Raw genomic sequence first — 23,662 nt, 5'->3', positions numbered from 1 at the left:
TCTACCAGTGGACCTACATATGTACTCTTATAACAAAACAATTATTAGCGCTTCTTCCAAGGTTTCCCAAGACCAAGCTCTAATCAACCATTTTTAAATCTTGCTGCCTGCCTTTCTCCGTGCTTCCTTCTCTTGATCACGAAGCAATCGGCGAAGAATCTTACCACTGGGGCTCTTAGGAACAGCATCCACAAATCTGATACCTCCCTTCAACCACTTATGACGAGCCTTGTGGTCTTCAACAAACTTAATGAGAGCTTGGGAGACTGATTCATCCGATCCTGCCGTGGGAGACTTGACAACGATGGCCTTGGGAACCTCTCCGGCGCGATCATCTGGGATAGCGATAACAGCGCAGTCGGAGACATCGGGGTGGGCGAGGATATGAGCTTCGAGTTCGGCAGGTGCGACTTGCAAACCCTAGGAATGATGTGTTAGACAGGTACTCTTTCCATCAACCGATGGCACCACGAACCTTGACCTTGATCAACTCCTTAATTCGGTCGACAATAAAGACGTGCTCGAAGCCCTTCGGGCTTACACGAATGACAGCCTCATCTCCGGTACGCATCCATCCGTCCACGAATGTCTCTTTGGTGGCTTTTTCGTTGTTCAAATAGCCCAGCACGACACTCGGGCTTCGGACCACCAACTCGCCTGGCGTGTCATACGCTGTGATTTCCTCGTTTTCAGGCGTCACGATGCGTGCCTCGACTCCAGGGAGCAAGGCACCGGATGAGCCTAGCCAGATATCGTGGGGGTGGGTCGAGCTTATGACCGTGGATGTTTCAGTCAGACCTATGCGTGAAAATGTCAGCTGCGTGTCTATGGAAAGCGCCAATGATCACATACCATATCCTTGGCGGATCAAAACGTTCGGGTAGAATTTGAGGAAATCGGCTGCTGTTTCCATGCCCAGGGGTGCCGCTCCGGTGAACAAAAGTCGCACGGAGCTCAGGTCGTACTTGGAGCATACGTCTTGAGTGCCCAGCATGTGAATAATGATTGGAGGCACCTAAGTGGTTGCGGTCAGCATTTGACAGGATCTTCTCATCAGCAAATATATGCTTACCAGGAAGAGAGTGGTGATCTTATAGTGTTGAATGGCGTTCAGGTAGGATTTCAATTCGAACTTGGGGAGAACGATTGTTTGGTCGCCTCGGTATGCACCAGCGTGACCAATGACCACAAGAGCATAGATATGGCTCTGCGGAAGGAGACCAAGAGCAACCTCAGTATTGGGGGACTTTGTACCACCGCTATTCCGATAGTTCTGCTCAAATGCCTTGATCTGAAGGGTATTGGCAATCACATTGCGGTGCGAGATCTTCACTCCTTTCTGGTTTGCAGCGCATTATTAGCCAAAGTGTTATTCAACCTTCGGAGTGATTAGGACACTGCTTACCGGCAATCCAGATGTTCCACTCGAATAGCACAAAAATGCTGTTCGTCGGGCACCCTCACCCGCACTCCATCGTAATTCATCCACTGGAGGCAGAGACTTTCCAGCCTCGATGAGCTGAGAAACAGAAATGTATTCTGTTGGAGGCTTCGCGCCACCAAGAAGCTGCTCGGGTACATCGAGTAAGTAGATTCGGCTCCTCGGGAGACCAGCCTTGGCTGCAGCTTCAAGTGAGATGGAAAGGAGAGGAAGACAAGTAACCAGGGCCTTGGCCTTGGAATCAAGCAATTGATGTGTCAGCTCGGCGGCGGAGTATGATGCATTGGCGGGAGTGAGAACACCACCCAATCTGTGAACGGCCCAGAATAGGGGCAAGGAATCGATCTAATGGCAAAATGAAAGAATAAGCTCCTTTCTATTCTTCTTGTTTTTGATACAGAATCTCCACCTACGGTGTTGAGGGCAAACACAGCCAGTGTCTTATCCCATTCCGAACCTTCATTTGGCGCCCAACCAAATTCTTTTGAAAGACTACGAGCCAGTAAGTCAACATGATTGGCTACCTCCTGCGATGAGTATGATTTCCCGCTGATGCCGCATGTGTATGGGTCCCGGGAGCTGGCGTGTGGCACTCGTCCATATTTCTCATTGAGCATAAACTCGCTGATGGGGATACTGTCGGGAATTGAGCCCAATTGGCCCGACTCCTTTGCAGGCAAAAACACCATTTTTTTTTTGTCCCCTCCAAATTCTCGGAGTTGCAGCGGTCGGTATAATCTAGGAGTAAATCTCCAAAAAGTAGGAATAGTAAGCGGGTTTCGGCTATTTTTAAAATGCGGTTAGCTGCAGCCAGGTGAGCACAATGAAGTCTGACTCACGATTTAAGGCAATAATGGGAATAAGCAAGAGTTTAGAGAACAACTAATAACCAGCTGAGGGGAGATTTATGAAAAGTGACGAGTGCGGGGAAGTTCGGCAAACATGGCGAGGATCCCCAAATGGTTATACCGCTAGTGCCTAGGTAGGTATGGAGTAGCTGGCTTTTAACCGAAATTGGGTAACCGGCCTAAATTTGTGCCGTTCGACTCGGTGGGTATTTTGCGTGCTTTAGCTTAATAGTTGGAGTTGATACCGCCAAACCCAGTTTTACCTCGGTCTATACATATCCGAGGGTATTGACTACATGCTCCATCGAATATTAGCTTTAATTGGTCTACACCGAGAATTGGCTTCGGTTTCTAATAATGAATACTAAGTCGGGATTATCCCGATAAATCAAGATATCCGTCTCCTAACTTGTATTAAAAGCAGAATGCTCGATTTAAAGTGGCCTTGGCGTGCAGATCATCAAATCCTCATTAGCCCCCGCAGTCGGCTTGCCCGTTTAGATTGTGCCGAGTACAGCGGATTTGGGCCACCTGGGAAAATTTGACAATGTGTGACTACCTATAGAATGCACTCTACGGCCTAAAAGAAAGCCCTAGGCTATAGTATAAATATTTAGCTAATATACTCTCAAAGTTCAATTTCGAGGTTCTCCTACCTAAGTATATAATAAGGGCGTATTTATAAGCCCTTGCTAATATTACCTGTTATGTATTAGTATAAACTACTTTACCTTTATATTCCCTTTGGGAAACCTAATAGTAAGTGGTAAAATTACCATTTATTCTGGAGTCCTCTTTAACTTACTATTACTGGCTCCGGTTGGAGGTCTCTCCACTAGCATTGTCCTGCCCGTTCTCCTGTCCGTCAGGGTGGGTGGTGTTTAGGTCCATGTTTCGGTCTATGACCCGTTACAGGCACTAATCTCGTCGCTTGGAATGTGCTTGCTGGAGTTAGAATGAAGATTCTCGCCCAAAGACTTTAGAACTAATTATTATCATTCTATTATGCATCTCAAAGAGCTTGTTTCATTCCCCGGTTACGCGCAAGTCAGATAGTACTGACATTGACCGGGTTGTTATAGCTTTATGGTGGTTTAGGCTCCGCCATACTCCATACTGAGCTGCTGTAAGTGGTTACGTTCTTCGAAACATCTGGAATACTGACGAAAAGTTCAAGGCCAAACGGTCTGTTGAGCGGATATGCTGCACTTAACATGTCTCCGATGACGCGAGCACCGGAAGTAACGGTACCAAGTAAGTGAGAATCAGTATCCAAGCCTCGACAAATTTCTTAACAGTATCATAGTTGGCGATATCTCGTACGATTCCATTGTGATAGAGAGAGAGGAGCGTCTTCCAGTTGCGGTGTCAGTGATAGGAACACCTGGCGCAAATCTGATCCTTGCCGATCTGGTCGCGAACGGGATGAAAGGTGGCTTAGCAACTGAAGTTAAGACGAGAAGCTCCATGTATTGAATCCTCTCGTCCACAATGTTCGGAATGTAGTTTTTGTCGTGACTCGTGCCAGCAATAGTAGCTTCGTAGTCATATTCCTAGGCGTATCGAAATACTCTGCTACAAAGAAGTATCAAGTCAAAGTTTGTTCGGGTTCTTGTATAATTTAAACCTAGTGTCAGTAGAGGACTACGTCGAAGCCCATGGTGTAATGTGAATTATTGATTGAGTAGTTGAAGAGGCTAAGTTACGATACTAAGAAATCTCACGCCTAGATTATGGTTTGACATCAAAGCCGAAGTAAAAGGAAGTCTGTAATATATTCTATAGAAAGTTACTTGACCATATTCTCTATAGCCTTCGAAATAACCACTTCACATAGTCACAGTTCATATCTAATTCTCAAGCCACGCTAATTGATTGGTAATAGCTTTTTGGATTATAGAGTTTCCAACTACTAGACCACACTCTCCCGATCTAACTTTGCTTGTAGAGAAATAGAATCCTCTGTATTCACCGACTCATACTTTCCATTTATGTGTTTGAAAAAGTGCCCGGGGTGTGTGATGCTGAGGGCTAAAACGGCCACAGCGCACATCCTGTACCATTATCATTAGCTTTTTTTTCGTTTCAAATCGAGACCGGAGTGTGTTGAAGCATACGCAGATTCAAAGATGATGAAGGTGAGTTCGTCTTGCATAATAGAATTTTGCCATCCACCGGCCATTTCCGCGATACTAAATCATGAATCAGCATTAAGAAAACTTAGCATATGAGAATGCACTTACCGGTAGACACATCGTGCATAGGTTGTCAGAAATGCTACCACAATGCCACCACAAAACACCCAGAAATTCTTGCTCACCCAAACATTCTCAGCCTCCACCGACAAATGATGCCCTTGTGCCTTCTTGACGTGCCGAAAGTATTGCGCCCACAGTAGTCCAAACACCGTCAGAGTAACCACCTGCCAGATAATTCCAGCCAACATGATATCACTTCCAAGGGAAGAGTCATCGGGAGTGGTTGCTGTGGCTGCAAGAGCACCACCAGCTCCTTGAAGAACGAGCGATAGGATATCACAAGGGACGAATATGTAAGGATACCATGCCGCTCTGAGCATCGAGTACTTGCGTCCAAAAAGATTGAAAACATGCTTCAGCGTCAAGTAGATAGCGGCCGACCAAAAGGCAGGCGCAATGATTAAGGTGCAAATCTGTGTTTGAAATCCGACGTCGGAGTATGCGTTACTGTGTAGCATAAGTCGGCCAACGTACCCTATTCAAATTTGTTAAACTTGATCTTTATGCTACAAATAATTTAAGGCATTATTGCGGTCAAAACCAGCGGATTTACTTACCAATAACCTCTGAGACCGCTCCTAGAACCACAGGAATACCAAAAGACCACATGCGCCATTTGAGAACCTGGACAAGCTGGACCAAACCCAGAATCCCAAAGATGGCACAAAAGACGATGCTTGCAGCAAAGTTGGGGGCATATCCATAGATAGTGCCTTCGACAGGACATTCAGGAGTTACTTTCGTACACTCAATCGGCGCTCCATCCCGAGTGATAAGCATTGTGATGAGAAGGCTTTATAGCGAATTAATGTCGAGATGCAAAGTTTATATTGATAAGAGCCTGGTTGGAATTTACTTTTTCTTGAAGGGATTGCCCTCATCTTTATAAATTCCACTACCACGCCCTTCACAATATGTCTTGACTTTGCCATGGTGCTGAAAACCACTGATCTTGGCAATGGGCTGAAACTACACACTAAGCCAGGGATTATTGCCGGTCTAGGCTGCAAAGAACTGCTTTGACCTATAACGTGAGAGGGGCATATGGAGAGTGGGATTCTACGTACAACAACTCAACAGAGTCCAACGGACATAAATCATGAATATGGGAGCCTCAGGGCAATGCAAAGTTGAAAGTGGGGAGCTATTAGCAGCGCCATTTGCCAAGAGCGAGTCTTTACGGCCGTATGAATTTATAATTCTAACCGTATGGGGAAATCTTTTAAAATAGTGGCTCGAGGGTCGCTAAATTAGACTTTAGTTTATTTTTGTTAAGTCCGGCTGTATGCTTACTACGGAGATTTTAGATGTTCATCTTACGGCCGTAAGATTGTAGAAAATCATTGTAATCAGTATTTCAACCCACTATCATTAGTTACAACCCACCTCTTCGCAGTAGCCTTTGCTGTCAGCCTAGTCACTTGGAGGTAAATATCCTTAGAAGTATCCTGCTTAACCTCCGGGAAGTTATGGCTATAGCCTAGCTCGTGGTCTCACACCCCAATAGGTCCTTATTTAGAGAGCCGGCCTTGTGACACTTTGTAGTTAGAGACGTACAAGTATCTTTTTTAGTAATGCAACGGGGTCTGTATGCTGTTTTGCATAGCGGAAAAATGACTCTCACAGGAGGCTAGGAAGTTGGAGGCCATGGGCCTGATGTGAGACCGCCAAGTTTCCCGAGGTTCTCTCTGCCAGACCGCCACTGACCAAGCTGCTGGCCGAGATACTGTGCTCCATCTTCCAATCTTTATAAACGGGTCTGATATCGATCCATACGAGGGACACTAAGACTTGGTGGTCGTAAATGGTTGGCAGATCTATGTGCCATCATCGTCGCAACGCCAGGAGTAATAAAATCTGGCCTATACATTCAGCCTTCTAGAGACCAGAGAGAGATATATATATCGGCGAGGAAGTCTGATTCCATGGGACGGTATTGCGCATATTAAATTGATAATTGATACAGAAATAGACTATGTACCAACCTTAGAATATCAGAAAAGCCGACTTATTTGATTTTCATGTCCAGTAATTTAGCTTCCCGCGCGGGTTACCCGTAGGGCGTGGGGCCGGGGGGAAGGAGGGTGGTGGGGAGGGTGGAAGGGGGGGAGAGGGGGGTTAAGGGAAAATGAAAACCCAACCCAAACCCGCGTTCGGCGATTTCTAGTTTTAGCGTATTGGGATTAATATCCCAATATCAAGAGGAAGTCAATCTGAAGCCACCATGGTGAAGTGAGATCATTTACTAGTTACAGCCTCAATTCGCGCGATAGTGGTGTCTCATTGGCCGATTTATGGGGGCTAACCATTTAGTCTCGTCTGACATCCCACGGTGGGATGTCGTTAATTCAGCCTGTGTTATTAGCTTCTCAGTAATCCTACTCCATGGAACCTTTGCGTGATATCTAGCAATACCATTGAGTGTCCCCCAAAATGTCGACTCTCGCGTCTTTTGCCGACGAAGTTCATCGGCAGCGCGAGTCTCCCAATAGTGGGAATCTCTCAGGCACCGATGCAGCCGCCACTTGCAGCGCACCCAAGCCTCAACAAAAGGCCCGGCGCCGAAACCGGGTGATCCAATCATGTCTTGAGTGCCGTCGGAGGAAGGTAAAATGTGACAGGGAAGTATGTATACCCGGACCTCCATATCGAAATTGCCTAACAAGCCAGATAGAATCCATGTGAAAATTGTCGTGCATTGCAACAGCAATGCATCTATGTCACTTCTATGAACCCAGATACCCAGCTTCGTCAAAAGTTGACTGAGATGAAGGAGGCTAAAGATGCAATCGATAACACTCTTAGAGATCATCCAGGATCCCCAAAAGGTGGCTCCCGGCGAAAACGAACAAGAAATTCTGAAGAGCCGGAGGAGCCCATAAGCGATGATTCGGAAACTTCTGTCAATAATGGACATTTGGAGCCGACACCGCTAGCAGTTCAAGATGCAGCCTACGCGGACGAAGCGGATGATGTTGAAGATCTTGGTTTTAGGATTGGCAGAATGAGGCTCGGAGAGAGGATCGGAGGCCACTACCGTCCAATGATTGCAGATGAGGTGTGCTGCAGTACTCGTTTTCATAGATTATTATTCTTCATGACTGATTTGTACCACAGATCTTACTTTACCTTCAACAGAATCCCAGAAGGTCTTCTCCCTCAACACCGTCACCGAGTCCCCCGGTATAACAGAGGGATTTTTGCGACCAGGGCCGTATTTCATGGTGCCTTCTATCAATTTGTTATTTACTCAGGCTTCTTCGGGGGATTCTTTGACTCGGTATCTCCCCCTCGCGGTGCTGCAGATAAATTAATGGAATACTATTGGGATGCGGTCCATCCAGTATCCCGGGTTGTCCACCGACCTTCATTCGTTCAACGATACGAAACCTTGTGGGAGACAATAGAGAATGGGTATCCTATACCCCCATCGCTTGCAGCAATTGTTTACTCCATGCTATTCTCTGCTTCAGTTGCGATGTCTGAAGAACAGGTTTCAGAACTTTTCCAAACCTCCAAGCAATATTTGAAGGATAGTTTACAACTGGGTGCTGAGCTAGCTCTCGGTAGAGCTAACTTGCTTAGAGCGAGCAAGACTGAGACTTTACAGGCACTCGTTGCATACTTGGTAGGATTCTAATATTCCTAATGGGATGACTGATTTCTCATGTATAGTTTAGCTTTCAATGTGCGTCAGCGGGATATCTCGTGCTCACTCTGTTTTGACCGGTATGTTGATTCGACTGGCCGAGTGCATGGGGCTGCATCGTGATCCTACTGAGTTTGGATTTTCCCCTACTGAATGCCATACTCGACGCTTAGTATGGTATCAAATCTGCTATCTTGATCTCAAGACAAGTTCGATCCAAGGCCCCCGCCCGTTCATCCACGAGGACGGGTATACAACTCAGCTTCCTCTGGATGTGACTTCGTTGCAAGCATCCACGGATAAGCCACAAGCTTGGAACGACATGATATATTTTTTGGTTCGATTTGAGTGCCAGGAAATGACTCGCCGAAACATAGCATTACGCAATAGACTTGACCAAAAGAAGCTCGGCCTAACAAAAGTCTTATCAAAGATAGAGGCTTTCCGCATTGATATGGATGCTAAATATGGCCCTTATTTCAACGTGTCGTCTCCAAGTCCGATGCAGAAAATGACCAGTCTAGTGCTTAAGCTTTTTACAAGCCTCTTATACATCAATATCTTAAATCGATACATGACCAGTGTCGCATATCGGATTCCCGACAGGTTGCGCCAAATAGTGCTGACCAAAGGCACCGACGCTTTGGAAGCCGCAGTGGAGTTAGAATCAGCAAAGGACCTTCAGAAATGGGCGTGGTATAGCTCTTCTTGGCAGGAATATCATACTGCATTTCTCTTGCTTCTCGAGGTTTTCTTCTTTCCAATGCGCAGAGAGTCAAGCCGCATATGGAGTTGTCTGGATTTTATTTTTGCGGATGTTATCTCGACTCTCCCTCCTCCACTGGAACAAATAGGAACGACGCAGAGCGTTCAAGAAATCGTTGCACACCGAGACATGAAAGCGAGATATTTGCTGATGTTGATTGCTGAGCACACGCGTGCTTACCAAAAAGCGAAAGGAATCAAGACACCCGTCCGGTTCAAAGACTCCATGATTATCCTTCCACCCCAAAAGGCTGGTGATGATTCCGATCCCAGGATGCCACTCAACTATGCACACGGGAAACCGAAGGCTGAATACAATGCTCGATATGCTTCAATGCCTCCAAGTGGTGTCATGCCTGGATATGCCGAAGTACAGTCTCAAATATCCCACCCACCCACAGGAATGTCACTAGAAAGTGGAACTGGACCTGTCAATGAGTACTTGAATACTCCCAGCAACACAAATAATACTTGGGGGACTACTATTGGAGGGTTCCCCCCTTTTGGAGATCCATTACTTGGCAATCCGATGCTTCACTCAGGCTACAACAACTCCTCAACGAACACAACAGGGAGCTCGTCGGCAGGATATGGTGAAATGAATGGACAGCCGGATTACATAGGTTCACAGATGCTAGAGATCGACTGGGTAACTCATACTATCTTCATTCCTCACAGTGATTTACTGACAGGCCCCACAGAACCTTTGGAATACCATATTCCCGCCACAAATCAACGATGGCAACCTGGACATCCCCGATGATGATTTGTGGAGTATAGGTGATAGTCTCGACCGACGGATATTCTAGCAGAGCCGGCCTTTCGTTTGGCGAAACTCCTTCCTCATTTTTCACGGGCCATGTGCCAATAGCACCCAGTGCATTTTCTTTTTCTTTTTTTTTATTCAAGAAAAAAGGCGATTCGGCCCATGTACTAGATTTGGAACAAATGGCCAACAATTTCAATAGTATTATATCCCAAGTTGGCCTTTGGAAAATTAAGACAACTGTCTCCTAAACTTGCTTCAAAAGCAGAATGCCCAATCTAAAGTAGCCATGGCGTATATATAGATCATCAAATCTCCACTCGTCCCCGCGGCCGGCTTATCCTTCTTGGACTGCACCGAGATACCTTGTACTACAATAGCAGGCCTTTCCAAATGAAGCTATTTAACTACAAAATCAAATGACAACATCCACGATTTTTCATTTATGTCAAAACATGACTGACTCAGCTGACGAATGTTCCGGTACAATAGCAATATAAAAAGGTCTTCTTTAGGTTCTACTGTCGTGGAACCTGCAGTCGAAGCAAAGTTGTGGCGTACATATTCATCGTCAACCACCCGCATGTCATACATGATCGACCATTTAGCCTACCGACCCATATCCCCGTCAGCCAGTCCATATACAAGTCACCCATGACCGAGAAGATTATTTCTTGAGTATCTTCTTCTTACCTAGGTAGGATAAGCCCACTGGGATGTTAGCATTCAAGTGTCTTACCCTCGTGGGATGGGGCTCTCATTGTGTTATCAAATGGTGATTCCTCGGTGTCATCTTATAGTAAATTAACTTAAAGCTATTGCTTGTGACTTGGAATTAACAATGAGCAATAAACTTCTTCGATACTAGCTCATACTATAATATGAGGTCAAAGTATATTTCCAGCTGTACTCCGACCTCGACGCCGCTCTGGCAAAATATATCCTGGGCCCTCGGCCAGCTTCATCATCCTCCCGTCTCGTAATTCATTCCATCATCCAACGTCTTTCATCCCTCTCCACCATTGAATGATTTCTCGAAGCTGAATACTGCCTGAAATTTCATATTGAGCACAATCAAAACCCAAATTCACCTCTTATGGTGCCATTGGGCGTTCTATACTGTGAGTCTAACTATCGATCTCCACCACCAAATATGATCTTGTTAGGAGTTATGTCTCTTCTAGGATATATCTGAATATGGTACTTACTTGATTCATCACAAATTAGCTTGATTGTACAACAAACTCTGGAACATGGCACCACGCCCTGCTGCCAATCGTCGTCAGGCGGATGAAAGACCAGTGCGCACAGGCCGTATTGCCAAAACAAAGAAAGAACAATCAATAAAAGGTGACATTGACATTGTTTTACTTTTTCTATGGAATATAACATGCTGATACTAAGCAGTTTCCTCAGACCAGCTGGAAGCTGCTGTCAACGATCAAACTCTTGAGCCGGTTTATGGAACACCTCCGGCCTGGTCAGAGGTATGCCACTAATAACCGCCTATAACTCCTATGACATTTATACTTAAGTTGCTTCTAGGGTCGCCAACAACTGTGTGATGCGATTCCATGGTTTCGTTGCACCCAAGGCGCAATGTATCACAATGAAGGCTTCTGCTATGGCTTCCTTGTTGATGCTGATGGTGGTACCCGCACTTATATCGACGAGGAAATTATCATTACCAGAATGTGAGTATTATTTCTCAAGAATAACGGCCTGCCTCTGCTGACTTTCATCAGCGGTGGATGCTGCACTAAAGACTCGGGGGGAAACTTGACCCTCGAAAAGAACCAAGACCTGGAGAATGCACTCGTTCAAAGCATCATCGCTAGCCAAAATTCAAAACTTGCTGTTGGGCTTGTTATCGGTAATTTATCAGAGATTATATTAAAAGGAATCCTGCTGATCACCATTTTAGGGAGCAAGAACAAGATTCTCAACCGAGAGCTTCCGCATCGGTACAACATCATGGACTGGTTTCGTGTTACCAATGTCTGGTTCGAAAAGACTGGTCAGAAACATGGAGTCAAGGTCCGCTTTGAGAAACTAAACCTCTCAGAAAAGAGCTGGTGGGCGGCCAAGGACTCTCTCCCTCCGGTGCCCCTCGATGAACGGGACTTTGAAACAAAGCCAGAGATCCTCCAGTGTGAAAGATGCTCCACTGAAAGTGTTCGCTTGTACGAGGAAGGTTGGATGTGTCTTGACCCTGCTTGCGTCGACTTCTGGAAGATCGAGAATGCTTCCCCTCCCGCTGAGCTTACTTTCAATCCTGGTTTCCTGAACTCTCGGAGTCGTCCGGACCCAGCAATCCAACCTCACTACAGTCTAGTTCCTGATCTTTTGTCCACGTTGGATGAGAATGCCGCGGACGTTGGCACATCTCGTATTGCATGGAAGGGAATCGTGTGTCCTATGTGTTTCAAATGCATTCGACGAACTTTCTGGCAAGGCTGGAAATGTGATGATGACTCTATCAGTGAGGAATGTGCGAACAGCTGCCCATTTCAAAAGTTCATGAACATGAACCCCGTTTCGCTCCGGGTCGTTCTCGATCATTTCGAGTTGGCGCCGATCAAGCGAGCAATTCTTTTTGATCGGAAGTTCAGCATCCCAGAGATTGACGACAGTACCTTCTTCCCTTACCGGAAGTTGACTTACAAGCTCGACGGAGTGGGCACCATTACCCACTTTGTGTCCAACAAAGCAATCAATAGCCGCGCGAATGGACCTGATGACCTTTTCATTAATCTTCAACGTGGCGATTTTGGTCTCAAACGATTCCGGCTCCAGTCCAGCCTGGGTAAGTGAGCCAGATACAAGCCCATGAAATATAGCTTCTCACACTGGAACAGTTGCCGGTACACTGACCTCACATTTCGCGGTCAACTACGTAAGTGAAGAGGCACCACCTTGACATTTTAGTTGTCATCTCATCTAACCAAGTAATATAGGGTATGCCCTACAAATATGTCGTGTCTGTCGATTCCAAGGGCTTTGATGAAGCCCCCAACGACATGCTTCAGGCTCTTGGTCGTTTGTCGTGGGCAACTGAAAAGGCAGTTATTTCTTCTGGAGACGAATACCTGCCTCCAAATGAGTTACTGACACTCGGCTACTTCGAGGAAATGAAGATCGGAGTAAGCCAAACTTGTGAGATTGACAATGGCCTACGCTAATCTACATTTTTTCAGTTCCACGATGATGGCGAGTCCTCGCTGGGTCCCACTATCACCACACTGTCTCTTGGAGCGAAAGCAGCCATGTTCGTCCGTATGAAGTACAAGTATTTCAATGGCTGTACCCGGAGGGCTGAGCCCAAGCAAATTGGGAATCTTCTGCAAGATGATCCTGTTCTGAAAGATTGCATGTTTGAGGGCGAACGTCGGGCATTAAAGGAGGAGTTCGATGCTGGTGAGATCTCCCAAGATGAATACAATGAGTCTCGTCGTGCTCTATCGATGGGCCGCAAGGGAAAGGAGGCCCCAGTTACCATCAAGATGGAGCTTCATCATGGTGATCTGGTTGTTATGCATGGAGAGAATCTTCAGAAGTACTACGAGGTTTGTGGTTATTCTCCTCTTTACCAAAATTGAATATCAGATCTGACCAACATAGCATTCCGTGGTGCCTGAGAACAAGTTGCGCTTTGCTTTGACTGCGAGATACGTCAAGCCCGACCATGTTGATGCGAGAGAGATTCAGAAAGGCCAGTTCTCACTCACGCCTGATCAAATCTACGATGGAAAATGATATATTGTTAACTGCGATTGCTGATCTCTATGGCTTGAGTACCAATGACCTTATTTATACCCACAATGGTACTAATTGCCGGGCTAATCTTTCTATTTTTGCGATGGATATTTCTATGATACGCCCGGGCATGTTTTGCTGTTTTTGCTATATATCCTACTACTTACGCTTTTTATTGTGTACTATCCATTAGTTATAACTTATATCTACGCAGAGAGATCAATCGACGGCCACTACCGCGGTACCAAATATTATATATCCTATTCCAGTTTTCAATGCTTTGTTTTATTGATAACCTCAATTTTAGTGTTAGATAGACACGGTTTCACCTTTGCTTTAATCTTTTTGTTTGGGGAATATGTACTACCACAAGATATGGCATAAGAATCTTCTCTATATTCTTGGCCTCCAGATTGGACCAAATGTCTGTCAGCTTCACACTCAATTCAACGCATCAATTCGGATCTCAAACCTAATAATAATATAATTCACTCAATGGTAATAATCCTAAATATATAAAAACATAAAAACATAACTGTTGTCAAGTCGCCACCTGAACCAATTATATAAATAGTGGGGTCCATGTACTTTCCTGATTTGGTCGGGAGTCCGACCGAAAATGGAAAACGACGGTTTAGAAGATTCTGACTAAGAGGCTCCGCGGTCCACTCTCGGCACGCGGCCTCCGCACACGGCCTCCGCAAGGCCCAATCTACATTACGTTCTTTTTTTTTTTTTCTTTTCTTATATCTGGAGTTTGAAATATCGAAAGGTCGTTGTGGACACTAGTAAATAACGCGAAGTGACAGCGAATTCATCCACCAAATGAATGACGAGGCGCTGCGGGCTGTGAGTGCCACCAGATGGCTTTCGGCATTTGTATACTGATGATATTAGTGCGACCTTTGCCACACGAGAAAGGTTAAAGGATTTCATTGAGTCTCTTTACTGCCCATGGACTGATGTTTTTCAATAGGTCCGCTGTGATAAGCAGCTACATTGTGCGAATTGTAGGGATGCAGGCGTCGAGTGCAGTCGTACAAGAGTCAAACGACCTCGCCGAGAATCATCCTCGGTGTATGTTTTCATATGACTCCATCTTGGTACATGCTTACCGAATCCAATAATAGAATATCGGCTCTCGGAGAAAGATTGTTAACCTTGGAAAGAACAGTTTCAGAGTATGATTGCCATTCTTCTTTACTTCTGTACTCCCATTGATTGATCGATCAGGGGCATCGAAAACATTATTTCACCAAACGTTGCAAATTATCATGACGCAGGTACACCCTCAAAAAAAAGAAGACTGGATCCTGTGTCGCACATAGAAGGTGCATCTCAACTTGCTGGGGACGAGTGCGCCATTGGATCGACCACACACCATGCAGAGCAGGCGAGAGTCGTTATACAAGGAGAGCTTGATGGAAATGAACACATGGACCGTGAACGGAAGGCAATCCTTAGGTCTGCCCTGCAATTTGTGGATATTACGGGGCAGAGGAGAACCTCAATCACCGAAAAATCTTTGCCGTTGGAAGTACTACAGGAAGGCCTTGAACATGATGGTCCATTTATTGCCCCATCGCCAGAGCTACTTTATATGCTTCTTCCAGGTATGAAAAGCTCTCTTAATTTCCAATCCCAGCGCTAATAGTAATACAGAGCCAACAGCTGCCGCTCCACATTCCAGCTCCGTACAATGGCCTGACCACATCTCGGATAAAACACTGGAGAAGATGGCTTCGACCATTCTCAGTGACGATGATCATGAACACGGACAGTTATTCTATCAGTATTGCGTATGCGTTTATGTGAAGGCCATCTTCCATCTCTACCAAAAGCCGAGAGCATATAAGGATCCCCGCATCAACGCACAATTCCTGAAGTCCAAGAAATTATATCAAACGTATGCTTTCCGCGCTCTCAAGAGTCTCAATTTCTTGAATACCCCAAGTCTTCCGTTCATTCAGGCGTTAATATCTGCTGTAAGTCATCATTCGCTCTTCGATAAACAAATCTTTTGTTCACAACCATCGAACAGGCATTTTTCATGCAGTATCTTGGCAACATGAGCCAATCCTGGATTCTCAACTCATACGCTGCTCGTTTGATTACCGCTCTAGGCTATCATGAAATTCGCAATCCGGTTGGGAATTCAAACCTCGATGAAGAGATCCGTAGCGCTGTGTGCTGGTGCTTCTACATTGACCGAACTCTGAGCACCCTTCTTTATCGACCACTGTCGCTGCCCGAGCCTCGCATCTCTCTCACGAATCTACTTACTGCAGATCGATCTCTTCCCCATTTCCCGTTAATACGGGTTTTGTTGGATTTAGCTCAAGTGCAAGGAGAGCTGCTGATTTGCGGAATGGCAGATAACACTCGCCAAATCATCGCCAATCATTCAAGGCTCCAAGAACGAATGGAGGCCATATATTCAAACATACAATCCGTGAGTTTGACTAGATACTTATCTTTCTTCAAGCTAACCTACTCCCCTAGAGTCGAGCATCGGCACCAAACTGTATCGCCTCGGATTGGATTTCATGCGAATTTTGTTATTACGCGATTCTGGTTGATATTCTTCGATCACGGTTAAAATGTACTTTTTTCTCCTTTGACACACAAGGAATGTGTGTCATATTCTCGGAAATCACTCAGGGCACTACATTACCTTCAAAAGAATCTTGCGGATACCCCGGGATTTGTGGATCCTTATCCCACATTCCTAACATGGTTAGTTAGTGTGCTTCAAGCATCATCAGTCCTCCGACTAATATCTCTGCATTTTCCTCAGGACTGTTTTTCTATACCCCTTGAGTCCATTCTATGTTCTCTTCTGCAACATCATTGGAGAATTAGACATGGATGACTACAATTTAATGAAAGACATCACGCAAAGCCTATCTCAGTTCGCCACCAGTCCATATATCTCAAAACTGCTGAAACTTCTCGACTACCTGCATAATCTCTGTGTACCATTGATCCAAGCCAAGCAGCGTATGGGCCCGCAGGCCAAAGTTCCTACCTTATACCCTTCAATGACTGGGACATGGCATGACCATCCGGCTACTCATGAAAATGCGCATCTCTTGATGGCTAGATCTCCTGATATGGACCCCAATGCTGGAGCTCACCCTCAGCAATTGCAAACACCCAGCGATGAAAACTATGCACCCGATGATGCGTTGATGTGGCAATTGTTTAATAGCGAACTCTCACTGGAGTGGTTCGAGTCTGATTCTTTCTATTATTGAGGATGCTTGTATTTGTGGACACGTCTATTTCAATGAAACATCTCATTTCTCCAATCCTTTAGTTCTAGTTTTCTTTTCCCTGTTATGACTGTCAGTGGTTCCTATGCAAATGTGTGCATTCTATAGCGATATCATCAACCATCAACCATCAATTATCACTCTTTCTGGAACCCATTCTTGATACCCTTCAATCTCTGGAGTCTGGAGTCATTTTAGGCGAAAACATACTGGTTGCCCAAGTCCACTGCACATGTGGTTGTGGATGCAATGTAAGCAGTGGGGCCAAACACGGTTCACTCAGCCTCTCAGCCTTGCCTCGAAACGGATACGCGGAATGAATTGGGGGCCATGATTATTTATTTTTACATGTATGGGCCCCTATTACCTATTGGGGTTCAGTATATTTCCTAATGACATGGATATATGAAGTTTGGCCTTGTTTGTGAATACAAAATAGGAGGCATTCTAGCTATGTATGTACTCTGTATATATGTATGATACGATGACCCTGGACCCCTACCGGAGCCCGGGGAATAAGCACGTCTGGGACTCTGGGCACCTGGGCACCAATTATTAATTAGCAACAAGCTCAAGGTAAAGGATATATATGTTGTACCTAGTACACTCCATACATATATTATAAAACCAGTTACTCGCGGGCGTGGACGTCCATGTTAAATATCATTCAGCCTCTTGTGCCGAGTACAATAGGCATAGTGCACGAGGTGGTGAACCCCGTTGGCGGTGGAGACCGTACCTCGACTAGCGTGGGCGCAGCTGGTGGAATCCCAACACACCTCCCACATATTTCCCTCCCAAAACAACTCCTGATTTTGCATATTTGCTAGACTTGGTTTCTACATTACCAAGGCTAGTATATCGCGCTCTAAGGTTTCATTGGGGATGCCCAGGGCCAGCTCTTCGCCAGCGTGTTACCGGCCCGCGTGGTCGTTCCCCTCACTCAAATCAGTTTGATTTGCTCTGAACTAGTCACTCGTTTTGCCATTCACCTGAGTGTCCGAAGCTAGACTGCACGGCTCTGCTAAGCAATCTCTCGCGCAATCCTAGGCGCGTCAAGTCGAGCCGAGTCCAGTCGACATCACGCCCGGCGCTCACCCCTCCGAAACCATGTCGCAATATCCGAACGGTCAACAGGCATACTACGGCCAACCCACAAATCCTCAAGCCTCTGTCCAACCGTCCACCAGCCACTATGATGCCTATTCGTCCCAAAACCCCACGCCGGACCAACACCTGCCTCGACGGATGCCAAGTTACAATGCCGGGGATGATTCTGGATTCTTCAACCCTGCACAGGCCCAGAATATGAGAGCGACCGAAGAAAACAGACAGTATTCAGCACAAAGTGGTGGTTATGGTACCAGCGCAGGACAGGGGGGGCTACAACGCTGTGCAGGGAGCCTTCGAAGACGACAGAGACTCGAGATATTCGCGGACTTCGTCAGACGCCATGTCGCGCATGTCTCCGAGTCGCGCCTCTTCACAAACCTCCACCATGTCGTATCAATACCAATACTCCGGAGCACCCTCGTCCCAGCCAGCCTACAACCCGCAGCAATACGGCCTTCCACACACCCAGTCGCAGCCGGTCCTCGCTTATAACCCCCAGACGTACACTGGCGCCAGTAATGCTTACGCCGCTCCAGCCTCGGGCCATCAACCATATAATCCTGCAGCCTACCAGTCTGCTGCTGTTTCGGGGCTGAGCTCTCCGGTCTTACCCAGAAGACAAAGCACAGCTTCGCACTACGGACAAACGCCGCCGACCCCACAATCGTACAGCTTCTCCCAACAACCACCGCTTCCGCCGCCGCGGGGCGCTGATCATCCGTATGGAGGACGTTCGTACCAACCAATGTCACCGAACCCCTCGCCTTCTTATGTGCCGTCAAGCTCCCCGGGAATAGTGCATATGCCTCCTCCTACATCACGTCCTTATTACAGCAACTCACAAGGGACTGCGTATGACTTACCTTCCCCCCAGTACACCCCAGCGATCCCAAGCAGTTCCTTTGAAGAGCAGCCCCCGGCGCCCCCAGCTCATCAGACCCACGCAAATGACCTATACGGCAGGCAGCCAAGTGTGTCTCATTCCGGGCCAGGGCGAACCCTGCCGACACCCCCTGTGCAGTTAGACTTGCCCCAGCAACCACCGAGGCGAACTGACACTTTGACTCGACACCCCCAATCCCGACCTCTTCCTGGACCCCCAGTCGACGAAGCAGGGGCAAATGGCTGGCCAGCGGAAGCTCCCCCATGGCATACGAAGATGTGCTCAGAGAGGACGAGGCGGCTGTGTTGAACTCTCACAACTTTGCCCGGCGTCACAGTTCTAGAGCATCCCACGCTAGCTCTGCTTCACGCATGCACTTCTCGCCTGATGAGGAACACACCCACACCAACGGTAACATGGAGACAGGCACGGGGCATACTGTCAACTATGATGCGTATATTGACGAAAGCGACCCCGAGGCTACTGCTGGTTTGATTATGATGCAAGAAGATATAGCGCGCGAGGAGCGTGAGAAAGGGCGAATGCGACGCGAGACCAATGCCTCAGTTCTCAGCTCGCATGGATCCAACGTCTCACCAAGAGGGCCTTCGCCACACTCTGATATTAATGGTGATAATGATTCCGTTCATGACCTAGCACAGTACGAAGGAGGATACCAAGCAAATTTGCCCTATGGAGAGGAACTATTCTACAATTCGGAAGATCACTCGGACCCTGCCGCGACCAACAGGTTTCCAGGCACATCTGGTTCATTCAGAAGCTCTGTATCTCCCGATGACCGTGGTGAGTATTACAGTGAATACGAGCACCCGCCTATTGCATATGATTATGCCAGACGTCTCCATCATATCCCGGCCGATGCTAGGGTAGATGCCAGTGGCACAGGGGGATTATCGGCACCCGATGCCTATTCCCGACGGATGAGCTTTGACTATGGCGATGAAGGAGAAACACCATATCAGACCCATTCTGGAGATCAATCCGATGACGAGAGCCCTCACCGATCCGCACATGAAGATCTGTTCTTCCACCCTGGAATGCGTCCATTGCCCCCAGCACCCGTTGAGCCTGCGGGTAATGTTGACCTTGTGTCACATTTGATGCCTGCGGGCACCTATAACCGCCACTCGGAGCAGCAGGATGACTTGGATAGTTATTCACAGTATAACAACCCCTCCCTGCCGACGTCTGCGGATTCTTATGGTGATGCTTTGATGAGCACCTCCCAAGTTCCGCGGTCGTCATCTTTGTCGACTCCTATTGGACCTCGTACTGATGCACCCATCAGATCGAAAACCGATGCGGACCGGCTCAGATACAGGCAGCAGCAGCAAGAACTTCTCTTGCAGCTTCAGCAAAAAGACCTACCTCATATCGACCCAGCGGCGGCTGCAGCGGCGGCTATGACGCTGGATCTGCCAAGCATCCCGGCTGGCCGGCGCAAGAAGTTCCATCCCGCAAAGCTGTCGTCAGAACAATTCAAGAAGTGCAGTGAACCGTGGGCTTTGAGTTCTCTCTTGTCCTGGATCAAGGACCTGAGTGAAGACGAAACAGATCTCAGGGAGCAAACAATTGCCGATGCCATGGTCGCGTTGTTCACCCACAAAGTCCCCACCATGAACATTGCCGATGCTGAGACACTGGCTGCTCGTGTTGTCAGTGGTATGCTTGAAGAAGGTGCCTTGGTCAAAGAAGAAGAATGGGTCAAGTTTGGCTCAGGCACTCTTTCGGGTATCCTGTTCCAGATCACTGGCACCGGATGTTACTCTCCCAGGCTCCATCTACATGAGACGCACATTGAGGATACTGATAGTTTCGCTCGATGTTACTCGCATCACTGTATGCGGACATTGAAGAAGGTCAACCTCAAGGCACAGATGATGGCACCGCAGAAGAAGGTCGAGGACTGGGTCACTTTCTACAAGGTGCCCAAGGAGGTATGGGAAGCTCATCCAAGGAAAGAGGTCGATCGGCAAAACAATTTACACGAAATTGTCACCACGGAAGACTCTTACATCACGCAACTGGATGTCCTACGAGAACTTTATCGCGATCAATTGGCTAAGATGAATCCTCCGATCATCCCGGCGAAGCGATTGCCCAAATTCTTGGCTGATGTGTTTGGTAAGGTCGATTCTGTGAAGAGAGTCAACGAGGATTTCCTGTTGGCACAGCTTAAATATCGTCAAAAAGAACAGGGTCCTTTCATCTCTGGATTCAGTGACATCTTCCGGGAATGGATTCGCAAAGCTAAGAATGTTTACATCGACTATGCTGCAACCTTCCCAACGGCAAACTATCTTGTCCGCAAGGAGGCAGAGCGCAACCCGCACTTCAAGCAGTTCCTGAACCAAGCGCGGGAGCACAAACTGTCCAGTCGCCTTAGCTGGGATACTTTCCTCAAAGCTCCGATTACCAGAATCCAGCGGTATACTCTTCTGCTGGCGACTGTACACAAGAATATGGTCAAGGATTCCGAAGAAAAGACCAATCTGGCACAGGCTATTGAAGAAATCAAGGTCGTGGCGCTAGAATGTGACAACAAAGTGGGAGAGATGAACAAGAAGGCCGACTTAATGGAGTTGGCATCCAAGCTGCAGTTGCGACCCGACATGAAGAAGGAAGTTGAACTCAATCTCGAACACTTGGGTCGACAGATCATCCATCGAGGCGAGCTGCAACGTCCTGGAACCCGCACAAGATTCCTTGTCGATACACACGCCATCTTGTTCGACCATTATCTTGTTCTCGCCAAGATATTCACAATGCGCGACCGGGCAGTGAAGTACGAGCGATACGATATTTCAAAACTGCCCATCCCAATGGACCTATTGGGCCTGGAAAGCACCGACGATGATCCTGTGGTCAAATCATCCGTCAGGGGAGTTTCGACTCTCACGCCCTCCCAGGCGGGTGCTGGCAGCCCTCTCGCACATACAGGGTCTGGGGCATCAAATGGGGCCGTTGACACCTCAAGGGACGACAAGATCCTGTACCCTTTCAAAATCAAGCATCTAGGCAAAACTGGAACATATACTCTGTACGCCTTCTCAGCACAAAGCCGCCTGGAATGGTGTCGAAAAATCATCGAAGCAAAGACAAAGCATGCTGCTGCTCTCTTCTCGCAGAACGCCGAGCCATTCCGACTCCGTGTGCTTGCGGATACTGCGTTCGCATACTCCGATCATACACCCGGCTCTACAAGTGTCACCATCAAGGGCACCCCTCTCCATCGTGCGATCAAAGAAGTCGAGAAAAAATATGAAAGCTCGAAGACTCGTCCTCCCGCGGTATGCAAAACTGCAGTCAACTGTGCCACGGTCTTCCAACAGCCACCTGGGCGCATTATGTGTGCTATTGGCACGGAATATGGACTGTACATGTCTGAGCTTAATAACCCACGCGGTTGGTACAGGGCTATTCCCATCACGCGAGTCACACAAGTTGCAGTTTTTGAAGATTTCAATCTGCTGTTGTTGATTGCAGATCGGTCTTTGATTGCATATCACCTGGACGTGGTCTGTCCCGCCAATGGGAAGACTTCCCAGTCATCTCAGGATTCTGCTCGACGAGCCCCACAGAAGCTGTCTGGAAACCGTGAAGTGGGATTCTTTGCCGCTGGTCGTCTAAAGGACCGGTACTTGGTTCTGTACAAAAAGCGTGAGGGATTATCATCTACATTCAAGGTATGTACAGTCGTAGCGAGCTCGATACAACAACAGCAAACTCACATACAAAATCTAGGTTCTCGAGCCCGTCCTGCAAAAATCATCCACAAATAAGAGCCGCTTGTTCTCACGTCGCTCACAAACGGAGTTCTTCCGTGATTACGACGAGTTCTACATCCCTGCCGAGACCTACCGAATTAACATGTTCCACTTCTCACTTGCCATCTCAACTCAAAAGGGCATCGAAGTCCTCACCCTCGACAAGAAACTCTCATGGTCTGTCCCAGACTTCAGCTCCAACGATACGCAAGATGCACACGATACCTTAAACAGTATTTCCAATCGCATCAGCGGGCTGAAGCCACTAGGCATGTTCCGTCTCAGCGAGAGCGAGTTCCTAGTAGCTTACCAGCAGTGCGCTGTGTACGTCAACAAGCACGGCGACGTCTCTCGCAGTGTGGTCATGGAGTTCGTGGGCAGCGCACACACAGCCTGTCTCTATGGCAAGTTCCTAATTCTCTTCAACGACGACTTCGTCGAAGTCCGCAACGCCATGAACGGCCGCTTGCGCCAGGTTATTCCTGGCCACAATGTCGTATGTATCGACGACGGCAGCAAGGTCCCTGGCTCGCTCAATGGAAATGCGCAGGCCAACACCGGTGGCTCGGGTCTTGGTAGCGGCTTCTCTGATGCGACTAATGGCTCCTCAGGCTCCCCGAGCATGGGCAATACGGTCAAAATCTGCATGCAACACCCAGAATATGAGCGGAGCCAGATTGTCTTAGAACTTCTCGAGAATGAGGGGCAAAAGGACTAAACCAATACCCAGTTGACCGTCTTTGCGTCGCTCTGGTTCACATTTTATTTCCATCTTGGGAGTCTTACTACTTCTCTTGGAGCTTGCATCTTCTATCTCCAGCTTACCCTTTTCTCTTCGCATTTTCGTCCACCTCTTATTCACCTCACCCACCCTTTTCATCCCTTTCTACTTTTGGGCCTTTTATTCTCCGCCGTGGTTACACCTTTTGTCTATGGACGGTGCCCCGTTTCTCCATGCCTATGCTTGTTTTATACCCTTTTTTCTTCTTCTCCTGCGCCGTCGTCACACAACGTCACTATACTTCTACTTCGAAGGTTTGGTGGTGATTGATTGCTTCCACCCCCTGGGATTGTTCCGGCCTACTTGATGATAATGCTGTACATAGGAAACGTCATTACA

General features: G+C 47.3%; 8 protein-coding genes across 8 annotated transcripts; 6 read left to right on the top strand and 2 right to left on the bottom strand.

The window, feature by feature from the left end:
* Window positions 1-93: 93 nt before the first annotated feature.
* Window positions 94-2,130, bottom strand: N7487_000760 (acyl--CoA ligase; the record flags this gene model as incomplete). The annotated part of the gene is made up of 6 exons (XM_056868508.1): window positions 94-420; window positions 476-798; window positions 853-1,015; window positions 1,073-1,339; window positions 1,406-1,786; window positions 1,855-2,130. 6 exons carry the CDS (start codon window positions 2,128-2,130, stop codon window positions 94-96), a joined length of 1,737 nt encoding a protein of 578 aa, XP_056733292.1.
* A 1,373-nt stretch (window positions 2,131-3,503) lies between these two features.
* On the top strand, window positions 3,504-3,765 carry N7487_000759 (uncharacterized protein; the record flags this gene model as incomplete). Its single annotated transcript, XM_056868507.1, has 2 exons — window positions 3,504-3,543; window positions 3,596-3,765. 2 exons carry the CDS (start codon window positions 3,504-3,506, stop codon window positions 3,763-3,765), a joined length of 210 nt encoding a protein of 69 aa, XP_056733291.1.
* A 592-nt stretch (window positions 3,766-4,357) lies between these two features.
* On the bottom strand, window positions 4,358-5,327 carry N7487_000758 (RTA1 domain-containing protein; the record flags this gene model as incomplete). The annotated part of the gene is made up of 3 exons (XM_056868506.1): window positions 4,358-4,481; window positions 4,533-5,022; window positions 5,105-5,327. The coding sequence occupies 3 exons, from the start codon at window positions 5,325-5,327 to the stop codon at window positions 4,358-4,360; spliced, it is 837 nt and encodes a 278-aa protein (XP_056733290.1).
* A 1,653-nt stretch (window positions 5,328-6,980) lies between these two features.
* On the top strand, window positions 6,981-9,770 carry N7487_000757 (Zn(II)2Cys6 transcription factor; the record flags this gene model as incomplete). The annotated part of the gene is made up of 6 exons (XM_056868505.1): window positions 6,981-7,172; window positions 7,222-7,615; window positions 7,665-7,730; window positions 7,802-8,175; window positions 8,228-9,610; window positions 9,663-9,770. The coding sequence occupies 6 exons, from the start codon at window positions 6,981-6,983 to the stop codon at window positions 9,768-9,770; spliced, it is 2,517 nt and encodes an 838-aa protein (XP_056733289.1).
* A 1,210-nt stretch (window positions 9,771-10,980) lies between these two features.
* Window positions 10,981-13,483, top strand: N7487_000756 (uncharacterized protein; the record flags this gene model as incomplete). The annotated part of the gene is made up of 9 exons (XM_056868504.1): window positions 10,981-11,077; window positions 11,135-11,214; window positions 11,273-11,421; window positions 11,473-11,600; window positions 11,652-12,533; window positions 12,586-12,623; window positions 12,685-12,870; window positions 12,925-13,293; window positions 13,349-13,483. 9 exons carry the CDS (start codon window positions 10,981-10,983, stop codon window positions 13,481-13,483), a joined length of 2,064 nt encoding a protein of 687 aa, XP_056733288.1.
* Window positions 13,484-14,308: 825 nt separating this feature from the next.
* On the top strand, window positions 14,309-16,740 carry N7487_000755 (fungal specific transcription factor domain-containing protein; the record flags this gene model as incomplete). Its single annotated transcript, XM_056868503.1, has 9 exons — window positions 14,309-14,332; window positions 14,460-14,560; window positions 14,614-14,664; window positions 14,717-15,096; window positions 15,146-15,468; window positions 15,525-15,935; window positions 15,986-16,116; window positions 16,145-16,219; window positions 16,281-16,740. 9 exons carry the CDS (start codon window positions 14,309-14,311, stop codon window positions 16,738-16,740), a joined length of 1,956 nt encoding a protein of 651 aa, XP_056733287.1.
* Window positions 16,741-16,824: 84 nt separating this feature from the next.
* Window positions 16,825-17,588, top strand: N7487_000754 (uncharacterized protein; the record flags this gene model as incomplete). The annotated part of the gene is given in 3 exon segments (XM_056868502.1): window positions 16,825-16,851; window positions 16,867-16,946; window positions 17,390-17,588. 3 exon segments carry the CDS (start codon window positions 16,825-16,827, stop codon window positions 17,586-17,588), a joined length of 306 nt encoding a protein of 101 aa, XP_056733286.1.
* Window positions 17,589-17,868: 280 nt separating this feature from the next.
* Window positions 17,869-23,260, top strand: N7487_000753 (putative Rho guanyl nucleotide exchange factor; the record flags this gene model as incomplete). Its single annotated transcript, XM_056868501.1, has 4 exons — window positions 17,869-18,092; window positions 18,136-18,891; window positions 18,975-22,461; window positions 22,520-23,260. The coding sequence occupies 4 exons, from the start codon at window positions 17,869-17,871 to the stop codon at window positions 23,258-23,260; spliced, it is 5,208 nt and encodes a 1,735-aa protein (XP_056733285.1).
* Between the last annotated feature and the right edge of the window lie 402 nt (window positions 23,261-23,662).

Source organism: Penicillium crustosum (genome assembly GCF_028827405.1).
Source record: "Penicillium crustosum strain IBT 35664 chromosome Unknown utg000001l_segment0_segment0, whole genome shotgun sequence".
Classification (NCBI taxonomy): domain Eukaryota; kingdom Fungi; phylum Ascomycota; class Eurotiomycetes; order Eurotiales; family Aspergillaceae; genus Penicillium; species Penicillium crustosum.
Note: the sequence above shows the minus strand (reverse complement) of the source record. Positions and strands in the feature narration are given on the sequence as shown.